General features: G+C 42.4%; 1 protein-coding gene across 1 annotated transcript in view; it reads right to left on the reverse strand.

Annotated features, from left to right (window-relative positions):
- CEP78 (centrosomal protein 78) overlaps positions 1–16,844 on the reverse strand; it is a 479,433-nt gene that overhangs the window by 428,113 nt on the left and 34,476 nt on the right. Inside the window, exons 4-5 of the mRNA XM_086961339.1 lie at positions 13,719–13,791; positions 4,821–4,924 (exon numbers count right to left, since the gene is read on the reverse strand). Coding sequence (XP_086817465.1) covers positions 4,821–4,924; positions 13,719–13,791 — 177 coding nt within the window. The remainder of the gene's footprint in view (positions 1–4,820; positions 4,925–13,718; positions 13,792–16,844) is intronic.

Raw genomic sequence — 16,844 nt, forward strand, 5'->3', positions numbered from 1 at the left:
CGTGTAATCTCAGACTAGATCCTCTTTTCATACCGGGGTCTGATCTGATTTTATTCTTATCTTGCAGTAAAGAAGATGTGCCACTTTCTTGGCCTGACAATTATGTTTTTATGTTTGTTCAATACATTTATATACAATGTATATGTAAACAATTCACAAAAAAATCTAAAGGTTAAAGTGAAGTTGTGGCCAGGTTTGCTCGTAATACCGTAGGGTATGTTTAAAAAATAACTGAAATTCACTGAAAAAAACAGTTGAAGTGCAGTTATGGTTACAAAACAAAATGTAAAAAAAACAAAGAAATTTGCCAGCTACGGTTCATTGAGCTAATCATAACCTGTGCCAGTCATGCCTCCTTATAACCTCACGTATTACGTCAATCATGACATGTTAGATGGCATGGTTGATGACAACACTGATGAAATATCAATTGACTTCACTGATTACAAGTCAACTTGGAGATAAAAGCTAGGCCAGCCCTCTGAGTAACTAACCCACAATGCACACACCTCTGGTAACATGCAGCAAGTACTGACCACAGAGTTTGCACATACAGTTAGGCTATATAGACCACCCTCTGCAGTTGGTTAACACGCAGTGCATACAGTTCTCAGCTATGTATAAAGGTGTTACATTGGAGTTTAGCCTTAGGGCCACATTTACATCACCACCATGAACTAAAACATCTCAGTGTGACTCACCCTACAGTGTACATCTATAAGTTTTTGTGCAATGAAGCATAGTCCTCAGCGAAGTCCTGCACCCAACAGTCCACAGCTAATAACCCCCCACTTTACAATGTCTTAGTCGATAACACTTGGTTTTGACTATATAACAGGGGCATGAGCCCAGCTCTCTACAGGCAGGTTTTCTCTGGTGCACACAGTCTTTGGCTTTATTTAGATGTGGGTGGCAACTGGCGTGGGCTTTAAGCCAGGACTTTCATTAAAATGTATCTCAGCAACCAACACAAGCTGCACGCCGCCTTTACCCTGTGAAGCAGAAGTTACTGCCTGTGGCCAAACCTTTCTGGGTTGCCAATCCCTGCAGCGTACAGTCTTCAACATGTGCAGCAGGAGTAGCCTCCATGGAATAGCCAATGTCCAACCAGGTACCCGTCCTTTTATCAACAGTATTCCTATGCCATGTATGACCATAGTTCCCTTTTTCCTTATTTTATTTTTTTTAAAGTTTGTTAGGGTTCATTTAGTTATGCAAACAGCAGTATCATTGATGAAGTTATCAGTGATGTAATTTTAGAGTCAAGTAATACCATCTCTGATTTAATATGCGAGGTCCTAAGCACTGTGTGATGTTTTATTTTACAACTGTACTTTAACAGTGGCTTTGTTTTTAGTACATTTCAAGTTTTTTTAAATAAACAATATGGTTTAATGAGAAAATCAAAAAATAACTTCACCTTTAACTTTACTTTAACTGAATTTCTGTAGTTTTTAATCATGTTCAACATGGAAGTTTTCTCTGCACTTCAACCTATGTTTAAATCTAACCACTGCTGTGCATTTACTTTGGTTTTGACTTGTAAGCAATCACTGCAGTCTCTGTAGAAAAGGTTTGTAGACAACTTAACAATTTGAGAACATGGTGTGTAGACATATAAGGCAAGGGTTGACTGCATATAATATTTTATGGTAAGTCCTTTATCCTAACTGTACCAAGTGATGTATGTGCGGGCGCTGTACCCCAACCTACTCCAGTAGACTAATCTGCAACGTGTTTTACCTTCGATTGTACTCAGCATGGGTAGACCGATCATAGGAGCCCAAAGGTCAGGTTCTGAGGATCAAGTCAACCAGCAGCTTTTGTTTGTGTGCAAAGGAGGATGGAGTCCAGATTGGATCTCTAGCAAGTCACCGCACCAAATCATTTGTTTGTGTTTTACAATACAAAGTGGACAGCCTTTGTTTATCTGCAGTGGGAGCGAGACCGCTGTCTCAAAGTTGTATAATTCCTCAAAAGGGTTCAGGACCGGGACTCAGGTCAGGCCCTGTTGACCCTTCCCTTTAGTGGGAGAGGAAGGGATCCTGGCAGTTCTGACGATAGCTGTTTTAAACTGGGGTGTAAGACAGCTTGGCAATACTGCCTTTGAAGGTTCCACAACCAGCCCCTTCAGTCCGTGGAGCTTGCCCTGGAGTTGCGTTATGGAATGGAGAGAATGGGGTGGGGGGTGAAGGAGCTTGATAGTTTCATCTTTTTGCGGATTCATAGGGCCAGATGTAGGTAAATCCGATTTACCGACTTTTAAATACCGAGTCATACCGATTCGGTATTTAAAAGTCGGTAAATTGGAAGGAGGCAGATGTAGGTAAAAAATTACCGAATCTGTAAGATTCGGTATTTACCGATTCTGTAAATACCGAATCTGTATTTCCCATTGATTCCTATGGGCCTTGAAGCCCCTAGGAATCAATGTGAAATACAGATTCGGTATTTACAGAATCGGTAAATACCGAATCGTGCAAGGGTGCAGGGGGTGTCACTTTGACACCCTCTAGCACCCCAATTCTGGACTTGTGTGCAATGTGGCACACAGACATGCCCTAAGGGCATGTCTGTGTGTCACATTGCACAGGTGTGCATGCACAGATGGGCATGCACACCTGAATTCGGTATTTTACCACCCAATAGGATTGGGTGGTAAAATACAGATTTTTAAGGGCCTGTGGCACTCCTAGGAGTGCCACCTACATGTGGTTTTTCCGAATCGGTAAATATACCGATTCGGTATTTTACGGATTCTGTAAATTTACCGATTCGGTAACTTTACAGAATCGGTAAAATATAGGCCCCCTACATCTGGAAACCCTAATACCGGTCGGTAACGGCCGAATTCGGCCGTTACCGACCGGTATTAGGGCTCCTACATCTGGCCCATAGTCGGGCCCTTCAGACGGTGAGCTTGCCAAGGAATTGATTATTGCAGGGTAGGTGGGGGAAGGATGGAAGCATGGTGGTTCCACCTTTTGGTGGTTTCACAGCTGGGCACTTCGGTACATAAAGATTGCCCTGGTATTGGTGTTCTGGAGATGGGGTCGGGTAGGGCGGCTGAAGCTTGGTGGTTCCACTGTTTTGCAGTTTTGCAGGAGGCGCCCTTCAGTCCTTGAGCTTGCCCAGGCATTGGCTTTCTGGGGTGGGGATGGGGAAACAGGGTAAGCTTGGTGGTTCTGCATTGAAGCATGTACATATTTGTATGGTATTTATATAGTGTGAATCTATCAAAAAGGTAGCAAAGGGCTGAACAATGCTCAAAGATAGGCATAAAGTCAACAAGAGATAGGAGAATAAGCTGGGCTGTGGACAATTAATGCATTGTGATGTAGCGTTCTTTAAAAAAAGGTGAGTTTGCAATTTCTCCCTAACTGGAGCACCATTGGGGCAGTCCAGATGGATATGTGGATATTTTTCCAGATTCTGGGTGCATAGATGAAAGGAAGGGGCTTGCTGTCTTGTTTTTTCCTTTTTATACTTCTTAGTCTGCAGTCTGATGGTATCCTGACTGGGGATGTGCTAAAAGCCATCAGTAAAGGCTAGTATACCTGGAAAATAAGTGGGGACGCTAGACCCGATGGCACATCCTAAATGAACACAGTTTGTTTGAAGATGGTCCAGGTTGGCAAGGGGATCCAATGAAGTTCCATCAGGACTGGGGTGATACAATCGTATTTCTTCAGACCCTAGATGACACATGCTGTTGTGTAGTGTTCCCCTAAGGGGTGCCAGTGTGGCATCTCGGAGAACATGGAGAAGGCCATTGCTACCAGAGGGGAGAGTAGCGGACTTGAACAGCAGTGCTGAAGTCTTTCTGGAAGAAAACATTTCACTTTCTTTAGAAGAGAGAGCTAGCACTAGACCTACTTTTGTTTTTTGGCAGTGTGTTCCTTGAGAGTAAGATTGGTGGTCCAGGGTGAATCGAAGTGAGTTGGCATTTAGTGAATGTTCTGGTTTGAAGCCATCTAGGTTCAAGTTAATAAATCAAATGCAAAGTTTCCATAGGAAATGCATTTTTTTTCTTTCTTTAATTAATTTGGCGCCATATGATGAATATCTGAAGATAACATCCTACTTTTAGCAAGGTAATTTTCGCATTTTTTAAAGACATACAATACAGTAAGAAAATACCTGCACCCCATCAGTGCACTCCTCTCGATCTCACACTGCATCACTGATGGCATCTCAAATTATATCATCAATGGCATCAGTTCTGAACTTCTGTAAGCCACATACCACAAAAAGACAAGGCTACTATGAGTTCATGATTTCTCTTCTTACTTTCAGATCCCTGACACAATCTTTAAAAAGTTGAAGTGGTTGAAAAAAGGATAAAAAAAAGAACATCATAAACTATGTATGCCAAATTAAAATACACCCTTGCATTTGCCTTTAATTCCAGCAACATTCTTCCCATTTAAGACCCGTTCTGTGCTGAAAACAAACGTACTTATATTAATGAGTCATTCGTTTGAGAAGATAGGTTCACACTCCTAGCTGAAAAGACACAAGTAAGATTTATTTCAGCCATAGTGATGTCAACCTTTTGGATAACGTAGTCTATCCGAAGTGGGAAAATTCGAATGGAAGAAGTGGTGCAAGAAAGTAAAGGACAATCAACTGGGGAAGGTGAAGTAACGGCAACAAAGACAAAGTATGGCACAAGGGAAAAAAAAGCATTAAAGAAATTAAGAGGAGAAGGGGAAGGCAAAAATAAAATAAGGGAGTTTCTGAAGTTTTTCGGAAGCATGGGGAGAAAACTCAGAAGTGGAATATAAATGCAATAATATTTACACACAGCCTCGGTCTACCTTTATTATGTTAGCCATGTGCTCAGCTCCTAACCAGGTTAAACCACAACCTGTAAAATTGACTGTCTTGATGGTGGATGAGTTCTTCACACTTTGACAAATAACTGCAAAAAAACACGGAAACAAATGTTGCCATTAAACTTTCTAATGATCAGATTTAAATTTGCATTGCTTGATTAACTAGGTTACTTCCTAGAAACAAAGGAAACCATTAAATATAGAAAGTACAATTCAATGTCAGCTTTTCTTTAATGTTGCTCGTGTTGAATGTGTTATGTCCACACAAAAAAACAAGCAGAAAATAAACATGTTTGTGTGAACACTATTTCAGTCTCCCAACCAAAGTGTTCTCAAAAAGGAACATCTAATAATGATCAATCTTGCTACGATACATTTGGGATGATTTCTGATGACTCAGACCTACAAGATAAAAGTATTTTGGGACGCAGCTCTTGACACTTAATTTTTTTGGCAAAACGCGACACCATAGTCCTTTATAATTACAATATTTTTTTTAAAGTCAAGAATCAGTGAAATACTTAATTCTACAGAGAACTTGAAGGAAATGGTGCTGGTGTACAAAGTACATGACTGGACATGGCTGCAAGAAGTGGCAGGTCAGGGGCATGTGTATCCTCTTCATGGCCCAGTCCCATTAGGATTATGATGTAGGTGTCAGACCGGGCTCTCCTCTCTACCCACTTAATGTGCCATGTGTTTCATGTTTCATGGACGGGCAGGGAGCTGTCGGTGGAGCTGCAACGAGTGCATCGGGACGGTGTTGGAGTTGCAGTCCTATATGGTCTAGTGAGGAGGTGCTAGGCAGCTTTGGGGTGTGGCAGCCCCAGTGCAGCTTGCAGATTTACCTGCCCGCATCATAGCCCATCCTGGACACCTTTGGAATCCTTGATAATTGCCAATAATTTTTGCAATGGCTAATCTCCTCTCCTTGAATGTCATCAGCAGAGTGGATCTCTGGAGCGGAGGTATGCCAAGCAACAGCTTCCAGCAGGTTCTGTAAACTGCTCTTTAAAACTTAAACTCAGCTTGGCAAGTAATTATTTAAATACTATCAAAGAGCAATAAGCAATTAATTATTGGTACTGCATTATAGAAGCGTGCGAGGGAATCATTGAGGTATACATTCAAGTCTTCCGACATATTGCCAATCGAGTTTTTAGATCCTGTAGACTCAGTAAAAATAAGCTATTTTACAATGGTAAATTGCAGGAAATGCATAAAGATATTGATAAAAGTAAGTTCTGTGGAAAAATATCTAGAGGGATGGGTACATTTGCAAAAATACACCCATAAAGTCAACACAAAACATAAGGGTGACTTGCACCTATATATGAAACACATACATTCCAGGGACACTAGAAGGTGGATGATTCGGTTAAGACCGGGGGTAATTCCTGCTTAAATGGAAGATGAAACAAGCATTGGAAATGCAATAGGTCTCGCAGCATTAGAGTTAGTGCTTTTAGAATTGTTTATGGGTTTTTTGTTGTAAATCTTTAGCATTTTTGTTTCCTGTAGCCAATGCTAAAGAATTACAAATAAAAAAAGCCATAAACAATTCTAAAAGCTCTAACTAAAAATCCTCCGAGACCTATTGCACTGTGTGAGGGTGAGGGGTTGAGGGTGAGTGAGGGTGAGGGTGAGTGAGGGTGAGTGAGGGTGAGTGAGGGGTTGAGGGTGAGTGAGGGGTTGAGGGTGAGTGAGGGGTTGAGGGTGAGTGAGGGGTTGAGGGTGAGTGAGGGGTTGAGGGTGAGTGAGGGGTTGAGGGTGAGTGAGAGTTAGGGTGAGTGAGGGTGAGGGTGAGTGAGGGTGAATGTGAGTTAGCGTGAGGGGTTGAGGGTGGGTGAGGGTGAGGTGTTGAGGGTGAGTGAGGATGAGTGAGGGTGAGTGAGGGGTTGAGGGTGAGTGAGGGTGAGTGAGGGTGAGTGAGGGTGGGTGAGTGAGGGTGAGTGAGGGTGAGTGAGGGTGAGTGAGGGTGAGTGAGGGGTTGAGGGTGAGGTGTTGAGGGTGAGGGGTTGAGGGTGAGGGGTTGAGGGTGAGGGGTTGAGGGTTGAGGCAAATCTGTGCAGATCGATCCAGCTTGACTGCAAAAAACAACTGTGTGAAAAGACTGTGTAGCAGACTGATCTGGACTTAACGATACAATATTGACCGAAGTTTCATAACTAACACTCTCAAGTGCAAAGCAACCCAAACATAAAAGTAATTCACATTTACCCAGAGTACAACATATGAAATATATTGCTTGCTCGGCCTGTGTGGTGTGTTCATGTGAGCCCACTGTAATCTATTGTGATGCACTGCCATGCAAAGTATGGGCAGACTCACCGGGAAGACGGAAGCTCCGGACTGCTTGCCGATGACTGGCTGTTGTGTGATTTTACAGCCCCAGCTGGTGGTTTTGGTTTAATTTTTGCTCCATTCAGGGGACCCCTATTCAGCCAAGGACGGTCTCATAAATCTTAAAGATACGGGAGGCTTGGGAGTCCCTCGACCAATTCTGTAGGGTGGAGAGGCGCCAGTTTGCGTTAGGCTTCTTAGTTTGAGCCTGCTGCCTGAAAAACCTCCGGCCAGGCTGCCCTCTAGGAAGAAAGAAGCCATTGCATATTGCATCTGGGGATAGCGCCGATGGATGGTTGGACAGCTTTCTTGAGGGTCTCTCGAGCGTCCCTTGAACTGGGGGGGGAGGGGGCTTGCTGTGGCATTGGCTAGTATGCGGGGAGGGGTGGTCAACCCATCCTAAGACTGCATGCGCGCAGCCCTGATGCCTTTCAGGCTAACTGAACGGAACAGAAATACTGTAAACTCCAGCTTATTGGGAGAGGGAAATAAAAGGTTAATGAAGGTTAATTCCATCGACAATAATCACGGAGTAAACAACGAGCAATCGAGTGAAAAGGCGCGGGAGTGCCGAGCGCAGTCCCAGAGAGGCCTCGGATTTACAACCAGCTGCTTGGGAAGAGAGCGAGTGGAGGAAGGGGAGCCGGGTGATGGCAGAGAGGCAAAGGCGGGCAGTGCAAGGCTGCAAAAAGCGCGGGGTGGTGAAAGAGACATGGAGCGGGAGAGAGAGGCAAAGAGCGACACTGAGAGAGAGAGGAGGAGGAAGGGAGGTAAACTGAGAGATACAATGAAGGAAAGAAAAGCTGGTAGATCATGTCCAAGATAAAGAAGAACAGAGCGAGACTGCAGAGTAACAGGGGCTGGGGCATAAAGAGTGACATATTAAGGGCTTGATTTATCAGTGTGTTTTACTCAGACTGCCTCTATTGGGAAATGCGTTCGTCGGTACACTGTGGCCTGTGGAGAGCAGTCGACGGTAAGCAAGGGGTAGAGTTGGAAGGAGATGAGGGGAATGAAATGCAAACGAGAGAAACATGTAGGCAGAGATGGATTGCAAGAGGGAGCGGGTGAAGGGGGTGGAACTGGGCGAGCACGTAACACGGCGGGCAGGGGAGGGGGCGGAGAGGGGAGAGGTGCGACACGGCAGGAAGACGGAAGGAAGAGAGGGGAGGGGGAGGAGAAATGCGACACGGCGGGAGGGGGCGGAGCGGGTAAACATAGACGGACGTGCACGCGCACGCGCTTTTAAGGTCAATGCGCATGCGCATAAGCTTAATGCGCATGCGCATTGACCTTAAAAGTCACGGGCACTGCAAGGAATCGCCACGATTCCTTGCAGTGTGGATAAAGAGTGGATAACTCGCAATACTCTCGCCTTGCTCGATGCGCATGCGCATCGACAGGCGAGACCTAAAAACGAATAATACATTGTATGCCAAATACTTGCCTAACATTTGCATTCTGCAATTCTGCTGCCATTACATTATTGCACTTGATTGTTCTCTGCACACGTTAGTGTTTATCTTGACCTTACAAGTAACTATGTTGCCATGCTCTAATAACTGTGTAACCTTTGTAACAATGTAACCTGTAACTATGATCGGATGCTCATGTAAAGCGCTCTGATACCTCCGGGTCTAGCCAGCGCTATACAAAACCTTTAAAATAAAATCAAATAAATATGAGGGCTAGGAAAGCATTATTGCTTCCAGTTTTTAAACATTTGCAGATATCTACTCTCCACATATGCCCCTGCACTGCCCATAATTAATCATTCAAGCCTAACGGTAATGCAAGAGAAGAAAATGATGTCATTGTTAAACGACATGGGCCTCAGTATCATGGGCGACATATTCCCGAACGTGAAATTTCTAGAATCAACTGACGTCTCACTCACCGTACACCCTTAAAATCATTTGCATACCTCAGGTTGCGCACGGCGGTGAAAGACCTATAAACCTCATTCCCAAGTGAACGGCAAACACATAATGCATTACCACTGGCGTAACGAAAATTGAGGGGGCCTCCCTGCAAGGTATGTAGAGGGACCCCTCCGGGCTCAATTAGGAGCTCTCCGGACAGACTGTAGTGCCGAGGGGGCCCCCTGGAGCCTCTAGACCCAGGTACTTCTGGGAGCCACTTGTGCAATACGGTGGCTCTAAATAAACGGATGAATGATTGTATACTCCATACTGCGCAAAAGTAGATACTATGAGATTGATATGGTTACCCTTCTGGGTCAGACTCCATTGCTAAGACCATGCGAGACTATGAGTGGGTGCACCAAAGTATTTGTACGTACTATTGCTCTATATAAGATATATACTTTCAACGTGTTTGGGTAATAGCCGTCTTTGGGTCATTCCAGATGCTGTGAATGTAAACGGAAATTAATATACATGTGAAAATTGTTCTAGATTGAATGTAATGTATCTGTATTAGTATGCAAAACTCTGTATGCTGTGCCTGACCAATACATTTTTTTTTAATTTAAAAATAAACTTTTGCAGGTGTTATAAATTGGAGAATAATTTTTTTTCAATACTGTAGGGAAAACTATGTACTTGTGAGTTTTATAATAAGGATTTCAATTTGAATCAAGAACCCTCAAAGTACTTTTTATATTGTTTTGAAATCAATGTTTTGACTGCTTGGCTGGCATGAAATTACACAATAAATAAAAATTTGAAACTTAAATTCCATTGAGAATGATCGTAAAATCCAATCATGATTCATAATATATTTGCTTAAAGGAGATTTTTAAAATGCTCATGGATATCGGGAGAAATAAAGCCCAGGAAAAATTAAATGGGCCAGATATGGTTTCATACACAATGCCCTTTTTTCTCACTACAGGTGAATTTTACACCATGCAGACCTGTTTACTTCATTTCCATTCTTCAATGATCTCCTCAGGCAAATTACATTTTGAAAAGGGGTTGGGCTTGGAAAGTGTAATGATGCAATTAGTGTGGACAGGTAAAACAGGATTAAAAATAACAATCATTTTTTTCTGTAGAGGATTAAGGGGCAGATTTAGAGTATGGAGGACAGGGTACTCCACCACAAACATGGCACAGTACCCAGTACCTCTAACGCTTGATCCACCAGCTAAATGTTTTTAATCCAGGAAGACCGTCATCTTCCAAAGGCACAGCCACTGCTGACTCAGCCTTCTTAAAGATTAATCCAACAGAGCCAAACCTGGCGCTGAGATATTGAAGATCTTGTCAATGATTTGGACAGAAGGAACAAGAAATCAAACAAGGAAAAAAATACGTTTCCCACACCACAACATAAAGTTTGCTCAGTGGAAACCATGCTTGGCCAAAGGCTGTGGAAAAGAGGTTACCATGGCCTACTTTTTTCTGCTGTGCAAGATCACCAACAAGAGCAACCTTATTGATGCGTTAAAGGTGAGTGCTTGCTAGTGGCAGGAGTTGCAGCAGTATCTGATGGAGTGTGCTTGTAACAAGGAACCCTGCATTCTCAGTACACCGTGAACAGAACGGGTTTGGCAGTAGATGGTTTTATTAGAGAATATCCTCAAGTGGATTAGTAAATCCTTGCAATCCTTTGGCATGCTGAGATTTCCAAATTCTAAGCCCTAAAAAGACACTCTGTGTGTTGCATCAGGCTGTAATATAGGGCCTACCCAGAGTCCCTGGAGACGAACCTGGAAGCACTCAGGGTTGGAGGTAGTTTGAAACGGACATCTTGTTCAAGATCATATTCAATATTTAGTTACAAAAATCCAACACAGGCACATCTCATGCACTTAACTGTGGAGGAGAAGTGACAGAACAATGCTATGTGGGGCAGCCTCACAGAAAAAAGTGTAAATCTCTTCATTAACGTCTTTGGGTATATGTATTCTTGCATATCCCAGGTGGCAAGATATGGATGATCTGCTTTTCTGTCAGGCCACAAGTTAAATCTTGGGCCTCCCTCAAAAGAGTGGGCGAACAGCTGCCATTTTTGTTGAGGGCAAAAACATGCCTGTGATGATATATTTTTCACCATTGGACTCTTCTTTGTGACCTAAGGAAGCAAGGCATTCACAGCATACTTGGCCGTCCTAAGCTCAAATACTGTAGAAATCTGCTTTTTCTGCATGGTCACCCCAGATTTATTGCCTTTTTGGACCCTATTGATCCCTACGCTAATCTTTAATCATTGTTAAATTGTCTCATTCCTGAATGGAGCATTTAACGTGCCTGTAAGTCCCTAGTATATAGTGTCAAATGTGCACCCAGGGCCTGGGCGGTAATTGCCACTTGAGAACATATGGTGCTAGCCTGTGTCTGCCAAGTCCAACTTTGCTATGCCTTGTAAGAAGGAGAATCTATCGCCCTGTAGAATCTTCTTTGCCTCAGCCTCCTTGTCATCAGCGAGGGATGCAGTGCCATGTGCCTTGCCCTATGCTGAACTATATCATATGAAACTGGGTTCATAACATCATCTGGTGGCAACCTATACCACCCAGTTTAGCTAAGGCCATGGAAGGACTGACTGCTGACTTCCCAACATGGGAAAGAATAAGTAAGGGACAATTACTCATCAAAATAATTTAGATAAGATCATCAAACTGGTTCTTCAGTAGAGGAACATTTAGTAAGGGCAGAGGTGTTGGTTGAGCTAGTAAGTACAATAGAAGATACTTTTTCCTGTCTTAAAGGGCAGTTGAACCTGTTTAGCATTGAAGATTGGAGAGCTGCCGACAGAATAATTGCAGCTGTGCCAGGACCTTTGCAATGCGGTAGTGAGAAGGATGGAAGAAGAGAGACATTTGCCAGACATGGTGAACATGGTCTGCAAGCTCCGGACCATAGGTATGCAGCTTTTGGGGTCTTCATAACACCTTCAGAACAGAGTCAAAGCACCGGCGTAGCTAGGGGGGGGGGGGGGGGGCGAGAGGGGGCGGTCCGCCCCAGGCGGCACCTTTTTTGAGGCGTCCCTGCACCGGCGTAGCTAGGGAGGGGTTGAGGGGGGCGGTCCGCCCCAGGCGGCACCTTTTTTGGGGCGGCCGCGGTCGTTCAGAGTCCTCCTTCATTACACTTTATGTTGCAGCAATTTAGATTTCCAAGGAATGCAAGTCTTGTTTACGCTAACTGCTGCCTTTCACAGTAGCTTTTTTTATGTCGAGTCGTATTAATCATGACAGTAGAATCAATATGTTTTTATGGTAATGTGTCCCACCAAGCCTAGAGATTTGTTAACAAGGCCACGGGTAAGCACAGAAACACGGCTTTCCTTTTTTCTGTGTAAAAACTTTGCAGCACACCATGACACCAACACCCTTCCAGGTGTCTTGGTGAATTAAAACCCACAGAAAGTGAGAACAAGAACACCTTTCTTTAGATATGTTTGAAGTAAACAAGTATAGGCTGAAAGATCGACAGGCTTATGCAGTAATATCATTCTTTTCAGGACGATGACGTAAACAGTACTGAACGGCACTTACATTATCAACCTTCATTGTATGACACGCCAAGTTTATCCAGCAAGACAAAATCTGAGGAATAGCCCCGGGCGCCACAAGCTCTAGCTACGCCCCTGAGTCAAAGATGCACAGGGGAGGGAGCATAGCTACAAATCAAAAATTGTGGCTATCCTGAGATGGGAAAAAGGTTCTTAACATGAACACTTTTGGAATCCTGGCTTAAAACACTACTCCTGACAGAGAAGCAGTGCTCCTGCTTTGCTGTGGAGTGAGCTCGCTGAGCCCTGAGGCAAGGTGGGAAACCTCCAAGCCACAGTGCCTCATCTTCTCAATTACAAGGACCATGACTCCGAGCTATGTGTGGTTTGCCGAAGGGATGAGATAAAATGTCAGTCCTCCCAAGTCATGCATTTTCCTGAACAAAACTTTTAACAAAAGTGGAACACCATTGAGGCAGTTAACCACCCACAGACTAAGGGTGATGCCTCTAGGGGTGTTGTAGACCGTAATTAATGGGATTACATTTCATACAGGGTTTGAGGGCATACAGTGGTTCACACACTTTTTTATTGAACACCTGAAGGTAGAAATATGATTAGATTAATTTTTGAAATAGTAATATTTTTTGATGCACCAACTGCAGATGAATTATGGGCCGCAAGCAAGGTTAAGCAGTCCTGCTAAAACAAGAGGCAGAAAGCTGTGAAAGCCATTAGGGCCTCTGGAAAAAGCACTGTGATCCTACAGCTCTAGTTTGTTAATCAGTGAAATGTTGAAAACTAGACAATGAGAATATTTTCTGCCCATTCCTATAAAGATTCTAATGATGAACATGTAGTAATGATTTCACGTTTATCAATTAATCCTTACTTGAATAGACAAGAGATTCAGAGTGAAATCCTGAATTTAACATACATATACGTGAACACTATAAATTAGTTATTAGGAGTCGTAGGGAAACCACATTGATAGTGATTTTCCTTGTGCATTAAAATGTAAGTCCAGGTAAGAAGAAAAAATAGATCAGTGCTAATATAATGCTCACATCTAATTTAAAGGCAAACTGTTTTTTCCATTTCCAAATATTCACTCACTTTGTAATCCTTTATCCCCAAATAGACACTGTGGTAAAGACAGGTTCTCCAAGGATGATGTCGTAGCCAGTCCCTTCAATAAAAAATAATTCTATTTAAAATGAATGCTTAAATACAAATTTAGAAATGCATTTGATGTCTTCTTTAGAAAAGAGTTTGCTCCGGTAAACTGAACTTAGTTCTGCTTAAAAACAGCATTCAAAATAACAAGGTTTAAGTCATATCTGGCAAAGTTATGGATTCAAAAACTGAAAAAACAGGTGTAAACAATCAAGGTATAACGGTGGTAATTTTACCTTTTAACTTCTTAATAGGGCAAATGACAATACATCCTCATTCCAACATGAATATTATGAAAAAAAAGATTAGGGCATCAATTTCCAATATATGTGTATCACCCAGTCACCTATGCAAGTACAAGGATACCCACTGAAAGTATCTGCCGAAACAGCTGCTAGAGCAACACCTGTCACAAAGAAAATCTACTGATCTCACGGTCAATCTTATTTTCCGTTTATCTAGTGGAAAAAGTGTTATTTTAATTTGTTTTGGGGGGTGGGTCATATTGATTAAATTACATTAGGGGCTTACAAATCAAGAAGAGCGCAGTGTGAAAACAGCCATGCAGCAAAGATCTTTGAGAAGCACTAAAGTTGCCCGTTCAAATGCCAGGAAGGTGCACTCAGTTTTTCATCCCTTTATAGTCAATAAAATAAGCACTACCTATTTTGTAAACTTCATATACTGATTTTCAGATTTCTAAAGTACAAACAAGACCCCGATGGCCGGCTGAAGGCTTTACAACGATGAACAACAGACATCTTTACAATAAACAGGTCAACAAGAAGCATATTTGTTTATTTGTAGTTCTGTAAAGACCACAGGAGACCCACCAGGGTAACTTAGGACCAGATGTACTAACATTATGAATCCAATTTCCAAAATTAGGATTCTCTCCGAATCGCAATTAGGTAATCGGTATTTTTAATGTATGAAACTCTTTTGAGTTTCATTAGCGATTCCTAGTGGGTCTCAAACAGACCTACGTCATGCATATTAATGAGGTAGGTCACAATATGCAACCGATTAGGAATCAAAGCCATCACAGAGATGGTGGCTTGCTGAGGTCAGCAGACCACCATGTTGGTTATTGCTTTTTAATAAAGGACTATGTTTTGTTTTTTTTAGTGGCTGGATATTCTCCATACACTTTATACTGCTTTACAATCACATTTGGAAGTAGCACTGGAATAATAATACTTTGAGTTTTGTATGAAAATGCTAGAAGAAGAAATTTTCCTGATGGAGAAGGGTACAGTTTAAGAATCGAGGGCCACTCTATGAAAAAGACTGTCCCAAGTCTGATGTTTGAGGGTTGTTGGTGATAGAAGGTGAAAATCTGCACTTCGGGGAAAACGTAATACCCCCAGAGATGGTCAGTCTACCAGATGTGTTTGAGAACATTTGCGCATAGCTCTACGTGTTATACATGCCAGTTTGGAAAAGTTCCTTATTTCCAAGGGAAGCAAGTTCGGGATGTGTGTACTTTGGTTATATGGTCGGATCCTATGGTTCCTGTAATCAGTTGAGGGGCTACATCAAACAGAGGGGGGTGGGTTTTAGGCATGCCAACAAAAAGGACTTTGCCATAATCAACACTAGAGAGCAAAAGAGCTTGAACAACAGGTCTGAAGTCAGTTGTTGGGTAGTGGGACTATATCTCAGAGGAGTCTAGAGTCCTGCGAGTAATTTACCATAAATAATAGTCTAAATGGGAGAAAGGTGGCATTTCAGACACTTAGGGCACTTCCAGAGAAGACATATAAAACCCTTGTGTTATTGAAAGAGTGGATCTCAAGTAGGAAGTAGTCTACCCGTCAGAGCATTTGGAGGCATCCTGGTCACATCAGTTTCTGAGTGAGCTAGCAACAGAATATAAAGATCTGGGTCCAATGCATGCTCCTTTGAAGATTCTCCTAGTTCCTATTGAGAGCCATTATTGAACAATATTGGGCAAATGTGGCCATACTTTCTAGTGTATGAAGCTATTCTAGCGGCTGCATGTAGAATCGTCTTCAGCTCGGTCTGGTGAACTGTGGGCAGGTTGAGCACAACAAGCTGTTTTAGTCTATCCTAGACTGAACTAGAGAATAGACAATTGTTAAAAAGTCTTAATTCCTCTTAGCAACCTGAACTGATAGCAAGCACTTTTCACTAGTGTGCTCCTGTCAACTTGTTTACGATTTTGTGAAGCCTGAAGAACAGGGATTTACCACCATCAATTGACAGTACTACAGACTACTATGGTTGATTAATATTTTAAATTACCATTTGTATCATTATTCTCTTGTGGAAAAAGTATGACAATGTATCTGGAATGCAGAGTGCACTTGATTGCACAAAGCGAATTAGTTACAATGATGAAGGCCATGGTCTAGGGAACACTGTTTATTATCTGCACAGAATGTACTAACTATGCTCCAGGTGGTCAGATATCCTGGAACTCTGCTAAGAAAAGAGTTTCAGTCTTTCCTAGTAGGTGTAAAGTTGTAAAAATATTAAACTGTATTTTCTGCTTTTTAGTTCACACCTACTGAAACTTACAGTCAGCCTAAACATAAGTGTGGCTTATGTGCTTTTTGCTTGGATTTACATCAAAGGAGTATTTACTATCATAAAACTGCTCTCAAACAAATTGCATCCAGCTGAAAGGTTTTTTGGCTCCCTCAATAATGCACACTGCTATTTGATATCTCCAGTTAACCAGCCAAAAACTTGGAAAGAACTCCATGCTCAATTAATCATTGGTAAAAGAAATCCACAAAAAATATTCAAATGAAAAAAGTGATAGAACAGGATAGACATAGGACCTTGGTTTAAAAGAGGTACATTAAAGTTCTTCCAGACAGCTTTTCTGCAACTGTAATTGGCAGAGAAAAAACATAAACCTTAAATATGCTGAAAAAAGCAATGTTCAAGCTTTATTTAAAGGCTATTTCTGCCAACGAAAAGGTTTGGGAGAGCCACGGTATTAGGATTCCATGCAGGCAGGTAATGGCTACATACTCGGCGTGTCGCCCATAGTTTTGCTTATAGAATGAATGGCATTCTGAAGGCCACTATAGT

This window comes from Lissotriton vulgaris, chromosome 3_1, assembly GCF_964263255.1.
Source record: "Lissotriton vulgaris chromosome 3_1, aLisVul1.2, whole genome shotgun sequence".
In the NCBI taxonomy this organism is placed as follows: domain Eukaryota; kingdom Metazoa; phylum Chordata; class Amphibia; order Caudata; family Salamandridae; genus Lissotriton; species Lissotriton vulgaris.